The following is a 21,113-nucleotide window of genomic DNA, read 5'->3' as shown; positions in this document are numbered from 1 at the left end:
TTCAATTGGTGTTCCAGAAATAGATTTGTGAATTAGACCTACTATATTTATTAATGGCCTAAATTCTATAAGCACTATTATTTTATCCAGTTTGGGACTGAGAGAGTTTGTATTAAAGTGCCTTCTTATTGAGATTCTGCCTGTGTTTCTGCATTTTTAGTAATTTCTAGAGTGATCTCCATTAATCTAGTAATCTTGTGGAGATTGTCAACAGTTTATAGCCTTTGGAATTATAATGTAATTTTTTTTAGCATTTAAAAGCCATTTCACACTGCACCCCAATTCTTGTTGCATGTCAAACCCTCAAATGCTGCTTCTCATTATTTGAACTCATCTGATATATTTCTGCTTCTTCTTTACTTTTTAACCCTTTCTCTATACTTTGATTTCACTGTGTCTCACACATAACAGGGAGTTAAATTTGCTTTATAGTGCTAATCGATTGGAACATTTTTCCCTTAGTAGATGTCTTTATATGTTTGATTTCAGCTCCAACACACTTGTTTATTATATATTGGTTATTATATCATGTTACATCATTCATATAATAAATTAATATATTGCAAATAATCTACTGTATATTATACATATTATATACTTGTATAGTAAATATATATATTTTTAGACTGATTATTATATATAATTTATATATTAAATATATATTTATTAAACTGATTATTGTGTATATATTATACATTATTTATCCTCTAGCAGGCTTCTTGGTAAAAGGCTTGGTAAAAGCAGTCTGTGCTGGAGAAATGGCTCAGATGGGATGAACACTAGCGACTTCTCCAGAGGACCTGAGCTTGGTTCCCAGCATATATGCCGCGCAACTCACAACCACTAACCGCAGGGCTCTGATATCACTGCCTCCACAGACACCGAGCACACAGGACAGACGTGCATGAGCACGAAGGTAAAACTGAAGGCAAGTCTTTAAAACACATCCTTCAGCTGTTAAATGTTCATAAATTGTTTTTCAACAGCCTTGATGCTCGAAAGGATAATTTGGTTTGATATAAAATCTTTGACTGGTATTTTATTATTTTTTTTAAGAATCTTTACAATGTTGTTCCATTGCCTTCTGGTTAAAAAAAAAAATCCTGCTTCAAAATCTCGTTTATTCTCTTTTACTTTGATGTGCACATTTTTCCCCCTTATCTTAAAAATACAATCACTGTGTATGGAAACATTTCCTGCGGACGGCTCCTGAGTTTCCCAAGTATGCTGATTCAAATCTTTCACTCTAACATTTCCTTGACTTACAGTTTTAAATGCTTTCTTTCGTTTTGGGAAGGACATTTTTTCTGTGAGGATTTTAGGTCAAGCCTGCTCTGCTGCTGCAAATCTTTCGATGAATTCTTTCCTTCCTCTTAATTTCCTTGTTTGCATTCCTCTCCCTTCCCACCTCAATTTTCATTGCTGTGAATTTTGGCTCCTTGGATTCTTCTCATCTGAACTTCATTTCTGAGATATGTTTTGTACTTTTCCAGTCCTTCCCCGAGTTTTCTCAGCTTTTTGTTCGTAGAGTTGTGTTTCGAATTCTAGCCGTCTCATCTCTGAGCGCTTCTAACCCTGACTGGCTCGCTATTTCAAGCTTTCATTGAAAGATTCTTCAGCTCATTCTGACGTTGGCTCTCGACTGTGGTTTTCTCCGCATGGCTACGTATGGGCGTTTCCATTGCATATTGGAGTGGGCTTTGTCCCATTTTTATCCTTATTGTACCTCCGTCTGCGGTTTTATCACAATTCCTTTGTATTTTCTAAATATAAATGAGTTTATTGTACTATGAGGGGAAAGTTCATGTGGAGTGTCCCCAACCACCCACCCCACCCCGTGAAGAGAGACTTCTTTCACAAGTCATATCCTTGTCTCTCCAGGTTCGGTCCCAGACACAAAAACTTCCTGCCTCTGTGAGTCTTCTAGCTTTAGAAATATCTTTCTTGTTCCTTTTAAATATGTGTATGGGTTTGTGTGCTTGAGTTCCGGCTCAGATCCTGACTTTCCCACAGCTTTTGCTTGTCTCTTCGCATCTCCAGTACTTCATGTTGGGTCTAATTCACTGCAGATTTTGTTTGTGTGTGTGTGCTTGGATTAGGGGATAGGGTGTGTCTCCTCTGCCACAAAGAAAAAAACAACAAAAACCACACAACAACAACAACAACAACAACAACAACAACAACAACAACAACAAAAATCCCAAGGCCGCCTGTAATGTTTCTGAGGTCCTTGTTAGCCAAGGTTGGTCAGCGGGATTTACAGTTCCACAGACTGGTCTTCACCTTGCACCTGTGGAGATTTTTTTAGGTTTCACTGTTAATTTTTTGTATTTGTCTTTTAAAGCTATCTGTAAAGTACCTGATTTTTAAATGGGGGTGTCTGGTTATACATGATGATTTCACAGTACTCAGATCATTTATTTTTATCATTTATTATTTAATAGCAACTTGTAATCTCTACTGGGCCCACCATTGTTATTTTGAACTCACGTTACACAAACCCATCTTCCACAATGTGTTTTGGATTCATCGTATGGCATCCATGTCCAATTTCGTTCTTGCATTGCTACCCTGAAGGTTCTGTCTGAGCTCTCTGGTGAGAAGAAATAAGCAAGTCTCCTGTTCACATGAACAAAAGTCTTAGTCCAGTTTAAAGTAAGATTATTGTAGAAACATTTAATTTCAAGTATCACTCTTCATTTAATATTCATACATCTGTATAATTAAAGTAAAAACAAAATGTTCAGAAAGGAAAGTTACATACTAAGATGAAGAAGTTATAATTATTCCTTAAATTTCACGAGCCAGAAATGTATATATTTAGTGTATAAACATATGTCAAATACAAATATGTATATTATCACAATGAATAAAATGCATGGGTTTTCTCTCTCTGCTTCCTATTCTTAATGTGCCAATCTTTTTTTTTCTTTTCTTTTTCTTCGGATCTGGGTACTGAACCCAGGGCCTTGCGCTTGCTAGGCAAGCGCTCTACCACTGAGCTAAATCCACAACCCCTAATGTGCCAATCTTAATGGCACATCCATTGTTACTTATGTGACTGTTCAAACTTAAATATTCTCAAAGTTGACATTTCTTTTAGAGAAAAGTTCTCTCTCTCTCTCTCTCTGTGTGTGTGTGTGTGTGTGTGTGTGTGTGTGTGTGTGTGTGTGTGGTGTCTTTTCTTCTAGGACTGGCTCTCATGAATCCGAAGCCAGCTTTGAACTTTTGGCATAGTCTGAGAGAACCTCAGACTTTCGATCCTCCTGTCATTACTTTCCGAGTTCTGAGGTATAGAGGCCGACACCAACACATCAACACATTCCATTTCCTTGGTGCTACGGACTGATGTTACAGCTTCATGCATGCTTGGCAAGTAGCACATCGATTGGGTTGTATTTTCAGGCTAAGAAAAGATGAAAACTTTGATGGACACATTTATAGATATCATGTGTAACAGACGAAAAGGAAGAACCAATTAATTTGAAGCACCTTGCACTCCACTGTGACTGGAGACGACTTGCTACCATTTGGATACCCAGCCATGCTTCATGCTCATCTGGGAATATTGAACCGAAATTACCTTGAAAGACACCCTAGAGTGTCTTAGCCCATTAGAACCACTGAGGAAAATCCCTAGTAAAATTTGAAAGGGTAACTCAGTTTTGTATTATCCTTACATTTTTCTTTCTTGTGTTGATCTCCACAGAGTTAGATTAGTACAATGTACTAGCATTGCTAGGGAACAAATGATAAGTTATGTCAAATCTAATACATTCAGAATGACTGATTTTCTTGGGACGAATGCTTCACTTAAAGATCTAGCTTGATGATACGCAGTGTGTGAGTGACAGAATGAGAAGCTGTCAAGGGGACAGACAGATGGTCTCATTTTGCAACTTTCCCAGTTGTAGGGGAACTCTGGAGAGCTGGTCTGACTACTCCCAAGAGGATGCTAGGGGGTTATTCCTTGTGCGGAAACAGCATAGGCTTTTTATCCTTACATCAACAGCACAATATAGAATATGTTTGAAAGAGGCAACATCACTTTGGTCTTTGAGCTGAAGCATCTCCCCCTGTTGGACTGCCTTTTCTGGAAGCTAATGCAGGAGAATTTGAGGAACCCTGGTTACTTCCAGAACATTAGCAGGGAGAAGAAGCAAGCAGGTTAGGAGTCAAGAGTAGCATCCTGAAGCAGTGAAGAGGAGAAGGGTCTATTTAGGGTACCCACTTTATAAATATTCTGCACTTCAGGGTGGTATCCATCTTGGGGGGATAAACAGTCAATGTGGTTTCGAATTGAGATGGATTTTTGAAAATGAAGATTTAAAAAGATTTTTCTATACAGTTGCAAGATGAGAATGGATGTGGCAAGATTGGCCCATTGAGGGCAGTGAGCGGACACCTTTTAAAAGAATCTGTACCACTGTTTGGAGACAATACCCTTGTCTATTTTACATCTTTTATTCTCTCTTACATATGGTTTTTAGGATTCTGAAAACCTCTTCTTGAACTGTAAAGGAGTACTATAAATGACTTACGAAAATTCATGAATTCTAAAGAAGGGAAGGGAAAAGGAGAAAATAATAGGAAGTTTTTTTTTAATTCCCATCCTGACACAAAAGAGACATTTCATATGTCAGTGGTTTAAGAATGGTTTTCCACTTTAAACCCGTTCTCTTCCTGCATGACACAGCGTCCTGGAAAAGCTTGTTGCTTCTGTTTGAATAGCACTAATGGGTGAATGACTTACATGGCTCAAAATCCTGTTTAGTCTCTCTGGGTCCCATCACCTGCCCTGATCCCTGCCTCTGTGAAACAAAAGATGGGATGACTTCCAGCAGGTAATACTCAGCAGTAGTTGTGACTTTTGTCTCTTCTGCTTTTTAAGTGAGAGGCTCTTAGGAAGAGTCTGGAAACCAATGGAATTTTGAAATACAACAAATACACGGTATAGTCTGCTGTAGTGATGGATGCTAGAGAGTAATGGGGGGCTGAAAGGGAGTTTCTGTGTGTCCATGTATGTGTCAACTACTGTAAACTTGAATTAGCCTGACCAGGGAATGTTTCACTGAGCTGCTTGTTCTTTTGAGTTAGGTCCTAAAGAAGCTGATGGGAGGAGCTACAGACCTTCAGGGAGGAGCTACAGACTCTTCAGGAAGAGTCCCAGTTGTAGAAGCTGCAGTGTAAAGGCCAAAGAATAGAATTGCATTTGGCACACTCAAAAACTGGTGGGGTCACTGTGTATAGAGGAGAATACACTAGGGCTAGTACGAGGTGAAGTTGGAGGTTATGCAGGAGCGGTTAAGTTATTTGCTTTCTTTCAATTTCCACCCCATGTTAGGTGGCTCATAACTACCAGCTCTGGGGGCATTGGACAACCCTGACCTATGTGGGTGCCTGCACTCATGTTTATGCACTGAGGGGGGAACACACAAGTGTGCGCGTGCACTTTCGTGTGCACACACACACACACACACACACACACACACACACACACACAGAGAGAGAGAGAGAGAGAGAGAGAGAGAGAGAGAGAGGCCTACAAAATATTTCAAAGTGTGGCATGGCCTGATTTCATATCCTTAAGTGGTCTGTGTTGAAAATAGTCTTCAGGGTAGACAGAACCAGAGAATGAGCTGGGAGACAGCTGAGAGCCATTTATGGTCTGTAACATATGTTCACGAGCTGTGTCCTAACAACCAGAACCAAAGATTGCCTAATAGCTGTGTGCACAGAACCAGGATGGTATAGAGAAGCAGGTGGCAAAGGGTTGCATGTGTGAGCGAGACCATGAGTTTCCTACTTCTTGGACCAGGACTCCCATAAGGGGTCTTGCAATTATGGTGTTGTTGGTTTGTGGTTCTTTTCTGTAAAAGACCTGCCTTGCTTAGGAGTTAAGTCTGTCTTAACAATCACTTTAAAGCTTGTAGGATGTTACAAAGCCCTCTCAGATACTGGACTGGATCCTAGTAAAAATCCGGGTTAAATCTAAATAAACTCTAGTGAGTGTCATTCCACTAAGGATCAGTTAGCTTAATAATGCACCAGCGAATGTGATAAGTATCAAATGCCACTAGTACAAGCAGTTGGGAATAGGAAGCATCTGAACTTTTTATGTTATAATCACAATGTGTATATAATCAGAATTATTCTAAAATAAGAAGCTCATTTTAAAATAACTCCCAACCCAGACGCAGCCATGCACACCTGCATGCCAGGCCGCAGGATCATGACTTGGAGGTCAACCTAAGCTACATACAAGAGATTCTCTCTTAAAAAATTGGCAAGACCCACAGACCACATGAAGCTCAAGAAAGACAACCAAAGTGTGGATGTTTCAGTCCTTCTTAGAAGGGGGAAAATATTCACAGGAAGAAATATGGAGACAAAGTTTGGAGCAGAGACTGAAGGAAAGGCCCTCCAGAGACTGCCTCACTGGGGATCCAGCCCACATACAGTCACCAAACTCAGACAATATTCTGATGCCAAGAAGTACATGCTGACAGTAGCTGTCTCCTGAGAGGCTCTGCCAGAGCATGACAGATACAGAGGTGAATGCTTGCAGCTAACCATTGAACTGAGAACAGGTCTCCACTGGAGGAGTTAGAGAAAGGATTCAAGGAGCCGAAGGGGCTTGCAACCCCAGAAGAACAACAATACCAACCAACCAAAGCTCCCAGGGACTAAACCACCATCCAAACAGTACACATGGACAGACTCATGGCTCCAGCTGCATATGTAGCAGAGGATGGCTTTGTTGAGCACTAGTGGGAGGAGAAGCCCTTGTTCTTGCCAAGGCTCAATGCCCCAGTGTAGGGGAATGTCAGGGTGGGGAGGCGGGAAGTGGGTGGCTGGGGAGGGGGAACACCCTCATAGAAGCAGGGGTAGGGGGATGGTGTAGGGGGTTATGAACGGGATTATAGGCGCGGGGCACTACACCTTGTTTACACGTCTCTGAGGATAAGCAGGCTTTTGTGCATTCTAGACAAGTACTGTGCCAATTGGGCCCCATGGCCAGCCGTTCGTCATTTCCCGGTGGACTAAGCAGCTGTTGTTCAGAGCTGGGTGACCATAGTAACTAGGTAATGTGATCTTAAGCAGACTCCAAGACCAGGAGAGAAAAGGCTCCTACACAGCTCAGCGTTTGCCCTTGGAATCCTCTTCTAAAGACAGGTTTAATTGCTAGGCTAAATCCACCCCATTGGGTTCAGCCTTCGCTTCCATGCATTCTTTTCTAGAGGGCAAAAATTACAGAATCAGTACTGAGCGGGCAGAGTGTGGAATAACCCATTTTATTCCCAAAGACGTGTGTTTGAAATCTGGGGCCCGAGGCTATCCGGAGCATGAAGAAAAGTGAGGTCAGAGTGGTAACCAGGAGAAAGGTTAGTGCTCATGTAGGAAGCAGTGCGGCTTTACCTTCCTTGCCCTCCTTGCCTGTGGTACGGGGTACAGTCTGGGTAGGTAGTCTCGCCCACATTGCTTTGTCCTTGCATATGTAAACTAGGAATGAGGCTATTTTATGACAGTGAGGGCCATTCTTGCATCCCATGACAAGTTGTATCATATCAGATACCTGATCATGCTTCGTTACAAGATGGTGTTCTCATTCTCTATGAGCTCCCGTGGCTTTTCTGCCAATTTCAAGTTAAACTATTTTTGAGGCATATTTAAAAAAATCCATATGAAGCCTCGGCAGTATTCAGTTATTCTTGGATGGGATATCGAGCTCTCACTCTCTGAAAGGAAGTTAGGCACTCACTTCTCAGGGATGTTTTAAATTAACCTGCTGGGCTGATGGAGAAAAGAGGGAGGTTTGGCAATCACTCTCACTTCTCAGGCTGTGAGGAGGAGGGAAGGCTTTAGTTGTCCCTCCCCACCTCAGAGGCGGTGGGAGAGGGAGGACAGGCTCTCACAAGTAGGGAAGGTCTCCTCACCTCACCCCACGCCGCAGGCAGGGGCTCCACCGGAGGGTAGTACTTCGGCACATCCCAGGCCACCGCAGCCATGAACCATTTGAAGTCTTTGCACTTAAGTCGTTTCCGCAACTCCTTCTGGGCAGAGATGTCTCCCGTGGAGAGGTGCCTGTACTCTGGCCGCCGCTGGTAAATGTACTCAGCAAATTCATCCATCCAGGTCTCAGCCACGCGCTTCAGGTTCTGTACCGCAGAGCCAAAAAAAAAAAAAAAAAAAAGGACAAAACACCAAAACACCAAGTTATTTATTGAGTTCTGTGCCCAAAGGAAAACTTTACCTGCATCAGAAACCGAAAATCAGGTATCTGCAAGCAGCACTGGCTGGTAGATTATTAACAGTGAGAGTTTTTATAACGGTGAGGAGCATGATGGGATTAGCCCGTGGCTTAGTGCACATTCTGCTTCCAGCATGCGGTGCAGCTGACAATATGCTAATTAATTATCAGAGCTGGCAGAGATTCTTCTCACAATTGTGGCAACTTCCCTCCTGTTATCTAATGATGACTTTTACTTACTTTTAAGACAATCAAAGGAGTTGAAATGGGAGAGAATGGAACTCCCGTAACGGATCGAATTGCTCAAAACATTTTGAGATACAGGCATTTTGGAAGGAACAGGGATGAATAAGCTATTCTTCCTTTCCCCAACTGTAGATATTAATAAAAAAAAGAAAAAGGAGAAATTTCTTATATCGTGACATGACACCAACGAGAATTTATAATTTACTGTAACAGAAAGCAGAAGGAGGGAACTATCAGGGGCCAAGTGCTTCCTCCGGTGAAGGAGTCAGGAGACTTAACATCAGAAAATGATCATGTTCCTTAACGATTAGAAGAGATGGGATTGAGTGTAGGAAGCCCAGGGTTTGTTTGTTTATTTATTTATCTATTTATCTATTATATAGAGACAGAGCCTCACGATGTAAACCCGGCTGTCCTGGAACTCGTTCTGTAGACCTCAACCACAGAGATCTGCCTGCCTCTGCCTCCAGAGGACTGGGATTTAAGGTGTGTGTTCCACCACGACCAGCCTGGAAGACCATGTTTCTGTGGACTTTGGAGTTGAGCAAGTTGGATAGTCACATTGAATTTCAGATTCTAAACCTGGGCACAGCCACAGCAGTGTGGGGTGGTTGCATGATGGAGCAAAGTTTTATAAACTACTTAGAATTAGTACATAGCAGCTATTATGAAAGATAAGCTGTCATTATGAGTCCTAGGAAGGATTCAGGATGGGGAATTGAAGAGCTCAGGCGTTGGCTGGCTACTATAACGCAGCAGTTCCCAAGGTCTTTGAGAAGGAAGCAGAATGGAGATGAGATGTTCTCTGACATCCCTTCGAGTCCTATGGCATTAAGTGATAGGCAGAACAGCTGTGTTTGCCTGGGAGGTGCAAGCTTTGATCCCTTCATCTCTACGACCGTTTTTATGGGCTGACGTCCCGTGGACTCAGGTTATTGCCTTTCTAGTTTAGATTCTTTATTTTACGGGCTTGGTTTGTGTGTGCCTTGGCCTGATCCACTTTCTCATTTGCTCCGAGAAGACAAAATGATTATAATGTGTGGGAACTTCAATAGGATCCCAACCTAGGTGGATAGAGTAGTCACTTTATCTTAAAGAATATGGAACCTAATTCAGACATGAATCCTGAGGTCTGCTGCAGGTGCCGCTGGATCTTATTCCTAATGTAATACACTCTGCTCCACTGTCTTCAGTTAGAGCACTAGTCTGCCTTTGTCCTCCCTTCACATCCTACTCAGACTTCCTGGCCATGCTTTGTAGATAGGGAACACTGGGCTGGGCTCAGTTAACACAGCATAACGCACAAGGAGAGACACAGACACCGTTCTGATTTCTTGGCTTCCTTGTTTTCTAAGATGCTGGTGCATAGTAAGGTAGACCGTGAAATGACATTGAGATTGTAGGAATTATTTGGTTTTGTTTGCTTCCTAATACCCCACCAGCATTGTCTCACACGAGTTTCTTTCTTCTCTCTCTCTAGTGAGCCTTGACAGGCACCACTACACCTTGTTTTGTGCCACTGCACCCTTCACCCCTGACTCTGTACTGCACAATTCATTAAGGGACAGGAAAGGAAGCAGGAGATTCTTAAGGAGGCTCCTACTCTGTGATGGAACCATCTACCCCATGCATATGTGGAAGCTATGTGAGAGTCTTCAGAGTCTGTCTAACTCTTGTATTTGATGTTTCTATAGTCTTCAGACAACTTTAACAGAAAGATTAAAAAGCACAGTGGGCGATGTGGATAAATCTGGATATTCAAAATTGACCTTAGGGTATAGCTTTGACTATACCTGAATTATAATAAAGAACACAGAGATATCTGATATTTACATATTTTATGTCTTTACGATGAATGAAAATAATCAATAATTTTGTAGAAAACAAAGAAAAAGAGACAAAGGGGCAATAAGAAAGAAACTTTATGAATATATGTATCATATATATATATATGCCTTCTAATATAATAGCTTGCAAAAAGGACTTGCCATGAAGGAATCTATTTTGATTTGAATAAAAGAGCAGTTTTAACTGTAAGCACCAAAGGTGGATATAAACAAAAACAAACAAAAACACCTCTTCCCCCCAAAACTTTGTTATAATTTATATAGGAGGTGGGACTGAAGGTGTAGATATAGCAAGAAACTATGCCCTGGTTAGCATCATGTACACATTCTGATGATATGAATTGCATATTATATGTATATATGTATATGTCTCTCTGTCTCTGTCTCTCTGTCTCTGTCTCTCTCTCTCTCTCTCTCTCTCACACACACACACACACACACACACACACACAACATACACACACACAACAGAGTCCTTGTAATCCAAAGCTTTTGGTGTATTATTGGGGGAACATATTTTAAAAATCTGTATTCCACCAAATTGGAAAATATAAAAGAAATGAATAATTTTTTATATAAGTCAAAGTTAAATCAAGATGTAATAAACCATTTAAACAGACCACAACACCTATTGTAATAAAGGCAGTGATCAAAAATCTCCCAACAATGAGAAGTCCTGGCGCAGATAGAGCCAGTGGAAAATTCTGTTGGCTTTTCAAAAAATATTTAATGACATTACTCCTTAAATTACTCTTCAAAATTAAAACTAAAGTACATTTATTAATTCTTCTTATGAGGCCACTGTTAACCCTAATCCTACCAGGAAACTTCTTTAGCTGGTAAAACCCTTTTAGTGAAGTAGCAGGACACAAAATTAATAAATAATAACCAGTAGCCTTTCTATATACAAATAACAAACATACTGAAGAAGATTTCAGGGAAACAGGGCCATTCAGAATAGTCTCAAAAATATATCTTAGGATAGCTCTAACCAAGTAAGTGAAAGACATTTACAATAAAAAAACTTTAAGATATTGAAGAAAGAAATTGAAGCACAAATCAGAAGATGGAAAGCTCTCCCATGCTCAGGGGTAGGTAGAATTAACAGTGAAAATGACTGTTTTACCAAAAGCATGTACAGATTCCCCATTGAAACTCCAACACAATTCTTTATATAAACAAGAAAAAAAAACAGCCGTCGACTCTGTATGGAAAGCTCACACACACACACACACACACACACACACACACACACACACACTCACACCATTAAAGTTGCTACCACCACTACCACCCCCCCTCACCCTACCACTACCATCACTGAAAACAACAGTGGCAACAAAACCAAGCCAATTCTGAATAATAAAAGAACTGTTTGAAATATCTCCACCTGATATTTTAAGTTGCCTTACAGAATTATAATATTGAAAATAACGTGGTATTGACATTAAAAACAGAGATGTTGACCAATGGCATTAGATTGAAGTTTAAAAAACAAACAAACAAAACCCCCCAGAGAATCCAGGAGTACACATTGGAGAAAAGACAGCATCTTCAACAAATTATGCAGGCCAACTAGAAGGTTGCATGTAGAAGAATGCAAATAGACATTCAAACAAAATTCAACTCTGAATGGATCAAGAACCTTAACATAGGACTGAGTCTGGTCGACGGAGAATGAGGTAGACTTGAACTCTGAGTAGATTTTCTTGCTGGAGGATGTGGTGGTTTGAATAGGCGTGGCTCCGTAGACTCACATGCTTGAATTCCTGGCTCATAGTGAGTGGCATTCTTGGGAGATATGACCTCGGAGTAGGTGTGGCCTTGGAGGAAGTGTGTCACTGTGGGGGAGGGCTTTGAGGTCTGCTATGCTCAAGCTGCACCTAATGTGACACAGTCTCCTTCTTCTGCCCGTGTATCAAGATGTAGAACTCTTGGCTCCTTCTCTAGTACCATGTCACCTGCTTACCCCTGTGCTTCTTGCTATGATGGTAATGGGCTAAAGCTCTGTGAGCCAGTCCCAATTAAAAGATGATTTTTATAAGCGTTACCATTGTGTTTCTTCACAGCAATGGAAACCTTAACTAAGACAGGGGGTGGGGGGACCTTCTGAAGAATCAGGGAACAGCCTCAGCTGCCAAGTCTTTGAGTTGACTGGCCAAATAAAAATCACTCCAATAACAATACACCGTGTTAATTTGTGACTGCAATCGTTACTCAGTACTTAGCACTTGGAAAAATATTGGAACTACAGCTGAAAAATGTCACAAGCAGTTGCTAGCAGAATTTCCATGGTCTTTTTATAGATTGTAGCGTGAATTCGGCTGCTCCAGGAAGTGGTTATACTCACATGCATTAGAGTACACTGGCGTGTTTATACAGAAGCACAGATACACACGTTCAAATATGCGGCGGTAATGGAGAAGGTGCGAAGGCAGATTTCTCACTTAGGCATTCATAGCTATGTAAATGTGCAAAACCATGAAAGTGAGACATCCCAATAATGTCTCTTGCCAAAGAGCCCTTGCCAGAACTTTCCCATCTGCCTCTGAGATAGAATGAATTTTGATGATGGCGCTCATGTATCTCAAACATAGCTAATAAGAAAAAAGAAAGCAGAAACCTTGTAGATCAAGAAAGAGTTCTAGACATGCCATAAGTCTAAGCCTGAACTCCCAGAACTGAGACATAGTCTTACAGACATGGAGACAGGTATCACTGGTTGGTTCGTTTGCTTGCTTGCTTGTTTGTTTGTTTTTCGAGTCTGAAATAAAAGTGCTTTGTTCTTCAATTACATGCTTTTGCTTGTCTCCAGATTTCTGTGGATTCCTAGGGTTGGGGTAGGTGCCATATATACAACCTTGACTTTCCCATTTAGGTTTTTGGATCTTTTTTTCTCCTGCTGATACCTTGCTCTTCTCTTGCTCACTAACCCCTCTGAGCACTTAACTGGGGCTCACAGGCAGTCCCTCTTTCAGACACCCCATCAATAGCTCACCCGGGTGTGAATGTTTATGGAGATTTTCATGCAGCTTTCAGAGGTGATGTCCGATGCAGTGACTGGTGCCCTAGAGTCTTTACAGATCCATGGGTTTTCACAAGAAAGTCTTCTCTGACCAGAACTTCCTCCTTTCTCTGTTAGCTTTGTGTCATCATGCCCTCCTTCTCAAAACTTCCTTCTGTCTGCTCTGTAAGGCTATTCATAATTTCCTTCTTACCCGGAATAGCTGGTCAGCTTTCTCATTATCGGCCTCTACTCATCGTTTTCATAGACGAAGTCTCCATTCTAGGTGGGTAGCCACACCTAAGACTTTGCCCTGTAAGCGCTGTCCATTGTTTAAGACATTCCCCAAGGCATGCTTTACACAGTTCTTCAGTTTTATTCTTTACTATGAAACGTTCTTCTCATTCGGACTCATTCATCACTTTTTAAGATGCTGCAGGAGCTCTTCTTCTTTCTCCCCTCTTCCGCCTCAGCATCTCTCTTAAAACTTTCTTATTTCTCCCCGTCAGGGTTGTCAGGTAAACTACATGATGCGTAGTTAAATATTTCTTCCCAATAAACGAGTAACTTAAAATTGCCAGTGTAATTAACCTTTGCATTATTAATATTGTATCGGGGACGCTTAGACTAAAAGCTATTTGTCGTTTATCTGAAGATCAAATACCACTGAGCATCTTGCGTTTTTAATTCGCTAAGTCTGGCAACCCTACTTGGTGATATACATAGTCTGATTATAGTACGTACTCACTCCATGTGTAATTCATCAACGGTATGCGCTGAATCTCATAATCTTCATGTTATTGCCAAATCCGTCAGGAGAATGTTTTGCTTCTGTGGAATTATTTCAGAGTCTTTGGAAGCCGCTCTCTGCCGAGAAGTCTGGTGTAATACACAGCGGCTATAATAAGACACGCGATCCCTCGCTTTGCTGGTTTTAACAGGGGAACTCCTGCTGGCTCTCTATGTGGGAAGCAAGCAGGGAAGCAACAGCAGAGCTTAAGGAAACAACCTGCATAATTGGTAGCTAGAGGCGAGGACTCTGTACTGCTACAATGGTCTGTGTGGGGAGTCCACTAGCCAAAGTCTGAAAGCTGTAGGCGGGGCCTCCTGGCTTTGCCACATTCTGTTTGGTCAAGTAGATGGGAGACAGCGCAGTCCCACTCATTTGGAACCCAAGAGGTTTTCATGTGCTGGGAAAATAAGCAGCAGAGAAGTTATTTAACAGTTGCTGGAGATAAAAGCACACACACACACAGGTGTGTGTCTCTCTCTCTCTCTCTCTCTCTCTCTCTCTCACTCTCTCTCTCTCTCTCTCTCTCTCTTTTAAGCTGCAGAGTTTCCTGTTCTTGAACGAGAAATGAAATCAAAGCTGTTATCCATGTACCTTTCATGTCCTGATGGATGTGCTGTTTCTCCGGGACTTTTCTATTATTCCTTGTGTCTTACAACCTGCTGTCTTATTTAGCCTAACCTGATATTAATTTCTGTGTTGCCGACATACTTATTAACACTTATAACACATTCAGCTCTATTTAGAGGTGCTTAGAACTCAGATTTTTCTTTTTGAGCTATCCAACACTAAGTATTTCCTTAATTCTAATGCCTATCGGCCCTTGAATTGGTATTTTGCCCTGAACATTAAATCATATTTCTACCCCAGTTTGTCAGAATGATTTCTAACCCCGACTGTTCTTTGTTGCACAGCATTTGAAAACAAAGTCTCATTTCTCCTGCTGGCTCATCGAACTGCATACATCTATCTGCCCATTGTTGTTGTTGTTGTTGTTATTATTATTTTGTGCAAGAGCTCTCCTGTTCGAGTATTCTATGGAAACAAATCCTGCTCAGTTTCTCCGTGTATTATTCGGGAGTCAGTAGCCACAGCTGTCTCGTGCGTTCGTTTTATTTGGACCAATTTCACCTTAGTCCAATGCCTTCATTTCTTCCTGCATGTTGTGATTATTACATGTTCACTTGTGTGACCCCAGTCCACAGGCTGTACCTGTGTCAATATTACACTATTTTATTACAGCAGGTTGAGTAATAGATTCCTCCTTCGTCTATATGGATATGAGAAGCTGTGTCTGACGGGTTTTGCTAGATGGCACTGGTTTTGGGGAGAGAGTTATTTGCTCACAGTCTTTCCTACAGCAAGGACTCACACCACCCCCCTATGGATGCAGGGATCTTGCTTTGATTTGAATGCATTTCTTTGTCTCCTCTTTGATACCTAAGAGGGCTGTAGAGGCTCAGTAATCCCCCCACCCCCAAATCCCTCTTATCATGGATAATATGATAATGCCATCAGGAGTACAGCACAGAAAAAACGAATCTCTCTAAGTCAGCCACAGCCTCACAACAATTATTCACCCCACTTTCCTTTTGTCTAACCTGAGAACTTCTTTGAAGTCAGTGGGAAGCCATCAGCACCAGGAAAGGAAGTTAATCCAGTCCCACATAAGAGGCTTCTCTGACAGGCAATTTCTCCTTCCTTCAGCAAGCTGCATTAAGCTGTTAGCAGGTAGTTACATGCCTTGGTTGCCTTGAATAAGGGTTAGCTTTTTCCTTGAATCTGTTTCTATTATATTTTTGTCTGAATATTTTAGATATTTATAAAAATTTTAGCACAGCAATTGACACAAGACAGTAAAAAAATCTCCATGAACAACTTAATTACATCTCTTATTACAAAATTCTAGTACGTTGAACTTTACAAACATATTACTAAAGAATAACTTTATGCCAAGAAACCATTACTTCAAAATGTACAACTTGGCACACCATTAAATACAGGTTTATTAGAGAAAATTTCCTTAATAATTTAGAGAAATCACTATCAAATGTTTCCCCTTGCCACTTTGACAATTTACTCCAGCAGTGAGGGACAGTAAGATCAAGCTACAGGCTGGTTAATCAGCCATATCTTCAGAGAAAATGTTATAAAGACAGGAGGACAGAAGACAGTGTTCAGAATCACTGTGGAGACATGATGGATGGGACAGCATAGGAAACTGAGAATCAGAGTTCAAGGACATACTGGAAGACACAGGAACACCTTGACTCAAACTCTCTCTCTCTCTCTCTCTCTCTCTCTCTCTCTCTCTCTCTCTCACACACACACACACACACACACACACACACACACACACACACGAGTAACTTTTGAGGTAGTACCCCCACAGTTTTTAAGCTTCCAATGTGTCACCTGAGTTCATCTTGTCTTCTTTTTTTAAGATATATTTATTTATTTTATGTATGTGAGTACACTGTAGCTTCAGACACACCAGAAAAGGGCATCAGATCTCATTACAGATGGTTGTGAGCCACCATGTGGTTGCTGGGGATTGAACTCAGGACCTCTGGAAGAGCAGTCAGTGCTCTTAGCCGCTGAGCCATCTCTCCAGCCCCTTTTAACAAGACTTGCTTGGGAGACCGAAGACTATTTATTAGAAGAAATATCTAGCATAGTTGTGTTTGACCACAGATAACAACAGAATTACCCTAATAACTAAGTTACCTAAAACAACATTCAATGGTGTGCGTCAGGAGCTTTGGAGTAAGTTGGCTGGGGAATCTGTCTTGTCCAGTGTTGAAAGTTCTTCCAAGGTGGTTTTCTTCCGTGTCAGCCACACTGATGTCTTCTATGTGTAAGGAGACTCAGTTTGTGATTCGAGGACCCTTCTGGCTTGTTAACTGCTTTTGCTAAATGAACAACAACCACAACTAAAAACTAACACCAATGAAAACTTCACAAGAGAATAAGCAAGAGGTTGAAATGCTTTCTAGGCCTTAGCCTAAGGAAAAAGAAAGTATGGTAGGATAAAAGTAAATATTTTTCTAGTTTCTACTAATTTTTTGAGTTTGTAGTTTAACATTTTTGGGTGACTAAGATTAATGGTAGATTATTTTTGAAATATTGAGAGTGTTGAGAATTAGAAGCTGTTGGTACTGTTGAAGGAAGAGCATAAAAACAAGTCTAAATTCTAGTATACATGACTCAGGGTGAGGAGCTAGCCCCTTGGCTAGAGTGTACCAGGAATCAGAGATGCTCTGGAGGACTAAGATTATCCCAGAGATGGTATGTAGGTGGAAAGTTCTGCCTCCATTGTGAGTGGTGGTCATGGTCTGTCTTCTCTAGTGGCTTCCCGGGCAGCAGAGAGATATGCAAGATACAGAGATGTGTGTGTGTGTGTGTGTGTGTGTGTGTGTGTGTGTGTGTGTGTGTGTGTGTGTGTCTGAGAGAGAGAGGGGGAGGGAGGGAGGGAGGGAGGAGGGGAGAGAAAGAGAGAGGTTGTTATAAGGCTGAAGTAAACACTCAAGCAAAGGGAGGCCACCCTACAATGTGCTAGCTACAGCACTCAGTTCGTGGTTAGTGGGCCCTATTTGATTCCCCATAATTTCAAAACAGTTCGAAAAATACTACTATGTTTCTAGGTGCTCATTGAAGATTTCTCAAATCAAATAAAGTATCTATCCAGTGATTAGGTTGCCTGCAAAATTTTGTTTCCCCAAATACTTTTTAAAGAATTGTCCCATCAAAATCACCCAAATGTCACAAAAATGTTAGCAGGCATTTGACCATTTCTCAGTTGGCAGTTTACCAAGAGTAAAGTGCCTGCTCTACCTCCCCTGGCACTGAAATGGAGACACACTTAGTTCCGAGATGGAATTCTTGCCATGAATTAATAAACCACTGGTAACAAGGAGAGATAGATGGGAACGAAGAAATAGAAGCTTCAAGCTCGGTGGCATTGTGCATTCAAACACCTCATGGGGCGAGGCTAATTCCACAAAAAGCGTTCCTCCTCTCCATGTGCTCACGTGGCTTCATGAAGGATTGGAGTCCTGGAAGCCCAATTTGTAAAGCAGCCAATTCGAGTTGTGAAGGTTGCATATTTGTTTATTGAGACTGTGCTATACCAAAATAATTTATTTGCTTAAATTTCAATGGCTTAATTTTGTAGCAGCAGGGACCTATTTTGTCTGAAAAAACTTTCTTCTTTCCAGATCTCAGTGGAGTCCAGATTGCAGGAAAACGTTCACTGCTAATGGGGATAGTGATTAAAAACACAATTATAACTCCCTCTCGACAACCAGTCAGCTCACCTCATAGTTTGCTTTCTAAGTGCTTTAAAGGAAGCAAGCTATCTAAACGCTAAATAACTACACAGAGTGCCAAAATGCTCTAGTTGGAGCAAGAGTAACCATCACAGACTAGAAAACAACTAGAAAGAGAGCATAAGCATGTTCTTAATTTTATTAGGAATGACAAAGGAAAAGTAATCATTATGTATATTAGCCAAGGATTATATATGTATATATATAGCTACAATTAAAATACTATTTTTATTCAACAAAATACCCTAGTGAGTATAAACAAAGCTAAAATGAAGTGTTGGCAATCAGTGTTAAGCCCTAAAATGCTGAACATTGTCCTTACAGTCTAAAGACTGTTTGGCTGAATTACCCACTTTACTTCGCATACTTGGAAGCATTTTTCCAGTTGACGCACATGTTGTAGCAGAACTTAAACTTGGGAAAGCACCAGGAACTATTTGAGCCAATTAAAATGAGCAAAATGGCTTAATATTGGGAAGAACATAGCATTCGTGGGAAAAATGAGGTTCAAATAAATAGGAAGAATCTAAACTGAAGGACAGGTTTGAGAGGTAGGGAATGGTGAAATTTTAAAATAATGTATTTACTACTTTTTATGACATGAAATAGCAGGGGACTATTTATGTCAACCTTTTACTATCTTACTTTTGCTTTTTAGGGTATACATATATATGAAAATTCCATGCATTGCCTCCACATTGCTCTAAAATTTGTATAGAACTATGAGTTGACCAAGGATGGCAGCAGTGGACATTCCAAACTGGACGGAGAAAGCCTCGAGGCCTCAAACACACACGGAGAATGACGGACAAGTGAGGAAAGCTGGTCGCAGGACAGGTGGCATTATCCAGGAAATGGCTCATTGTTGCTTATCCTGTGCCAAACGGTCAGCCTGAGAACATACACATGAGGACTACTGTACAGGCTGAACAGATTATATCTGGGAACACACACACAAATATATATGTGTGTATTAATAATTATTTAAAAAAGGGCCAATAATTTGAAGGAGCAGGGATATCTTGGTGGTTCTGGAGGGAAGAAAGGGAAGGGAGAAATGCTATAATTATGTCACAATCTCAAAGAGATGCAGAGGATAATGCATTATTCTATTGTCATTTGTATTCACACAAACGGAATAGGCATTTAGACGTCCTTGGGTTGGGAATTAGGAGCAGTTGGAAGTCAAACAGTGGAGAAATAACTTGTGTTTCATGTTTTCCTGGTTCCTGATACCATGCACGGACACTGTTTCATGTTGCACAAGCATCAAATATCCAGGGTTCAAGACGACTGCAGGATGAAGGGTGAGGGTGAGAGCTCCATCAGGGTTGCCTACCGTGTACTTGTCTCGAGCGTAGGGAATGCTGTAAACGAGGCACCACTATTTTACATAGGAGTCTGTGAACTCATGGGAAAAGTGCTATTGGTTTAGGATATGTAATGTGCTATATGCATTTCTGCCTGGAACACAGTAAATAAAAATCCAGTGAAAAGAAACCAAAGCAAAACACCTGGTAAATATTTATTGACATTTTTGAGCCCTCTTAAGTTTACATTTATCTTTATAGCATGCAATGGTATATATCACCACAGCTTAATGATTTATTGAATCATTACTGACCCATAGGTTTATAATTTATTTTAAAGAAAGGTATCATGGAGAATAATTGAAGGGCCATTTATTGAAAACATCTTAAATCCTTAAATAAAAAAAGTTCATCTTAATAGAAGGTATTATTTTAATGGAGACCTTTCTATTTTTATATTGTGGTCAAAATGAAAGAGCTGAAAGCCCAAGATGGCAGTCTGTGAATCATGTTGAGTCCTCGCCACCAGTACAGGGCAGCCTTATTACCCTTTCTGTTACAGTGGAAGGAAGAGTTGGGGATGGTTATTATCTTCAGTGGGATCGCTGCTGCCCAGCAGAGCTCGCCATTTACTGAGGCCGAGTCTTGGGGAAGAACCTGTCATTTGCTGCTTTCTGGGAGAAAGCCTGCAATTGGCCGCCATGCCCCTGAACTTGCTGATAGTTCAGATAAAGCTTTGAGAGCAATATTCAGAAGCACCAGCTGCTGTCTAAGGCTGTCACGCCACGGCCCTTATTCAGCAGGCACCTTTATGAGAATAAACTGATTCACAGCCATTAGGGGAGAAAGGTCAATCTGTGGAAGCTGAGACTTCTCATTCATCATCCTACTGTACAGCCTTGTTGGCAATTTTATTCTCAGATATCAAACAAGTAATTTTGGGCTTGTTAATACCTTTTGCCAACTGATACAGTGGTTCGGACACGAACAAGCAAGGGCTGCAGATGTGAGATACTGTGTTTTGTCTTTCGCCTAGATCAGACAGGCATCACTGATAACAAAACCAACAAAAAAGTGTGTAGTAATTGACTTGGGGTGGTCTGGCTGCTCCCCTAAAGTACTCCTCCATCCCTTCCTCCTCTGCATGGCTCTCCCTACATCCAGCGATTTTAAGAACTTTTAAGAATTCAAAGGGTATTTTAGAAATCCCTTCTAAAGCCAGCAGACTTGTGTATTGCCAGGGAGACAGGCATCTATGGAAGTACATTGAGAAGACATTTCCTAGCTTGGATAATCAAACAGTCTTTCTCTTTCAGACCTTAAATTTACTCCCCATA

General features: G+C 41.0%; 1 protein-coding gene across 1 annotated transcript in view; it reads right to left on the bottom strand.

The window, feature by feature from the left end:
* Galntl6 (polypeptide N-acetylgalactosaminyltransferase like 6) overlaps window positions 1–21,113 on the bottom strand; it is a 1,121,089-nt gene that overhangs the window by 54,943 nt on the left and 1,045,033 nt on the right. Inside the window, exon 9 of the mRNA XM_032919234.1 lies at window positions 7,938–8,159. Within this exon, the coding sequence (XP_032775125.1) occupies window positions 7,938–8,159 (222 nt within the window). The remainder of the gene's footprint in view (window positions 1–7,937; window positions 8,160–21,113) is intronic.

Source organism: Rattus rattus, chromosome 13, assembly GCF_011064425.1.
Source record: "Rattus rattus isolate New Zealand chromosome 13, Rrattus_CSIRO_v1, whole genome shotgun sequence".
Taxonomy (NCBI): domain Eukaryota; kingdom Metazoa; phylum Chordata; class Mammalia; order Rodentia; family Muridae; genus Rattus; species Rattus rattus.
Note: the sequence above shows the minus strand (reverse complement) of the source record. Positions and strands in the feature narration are given on the sequence as shown.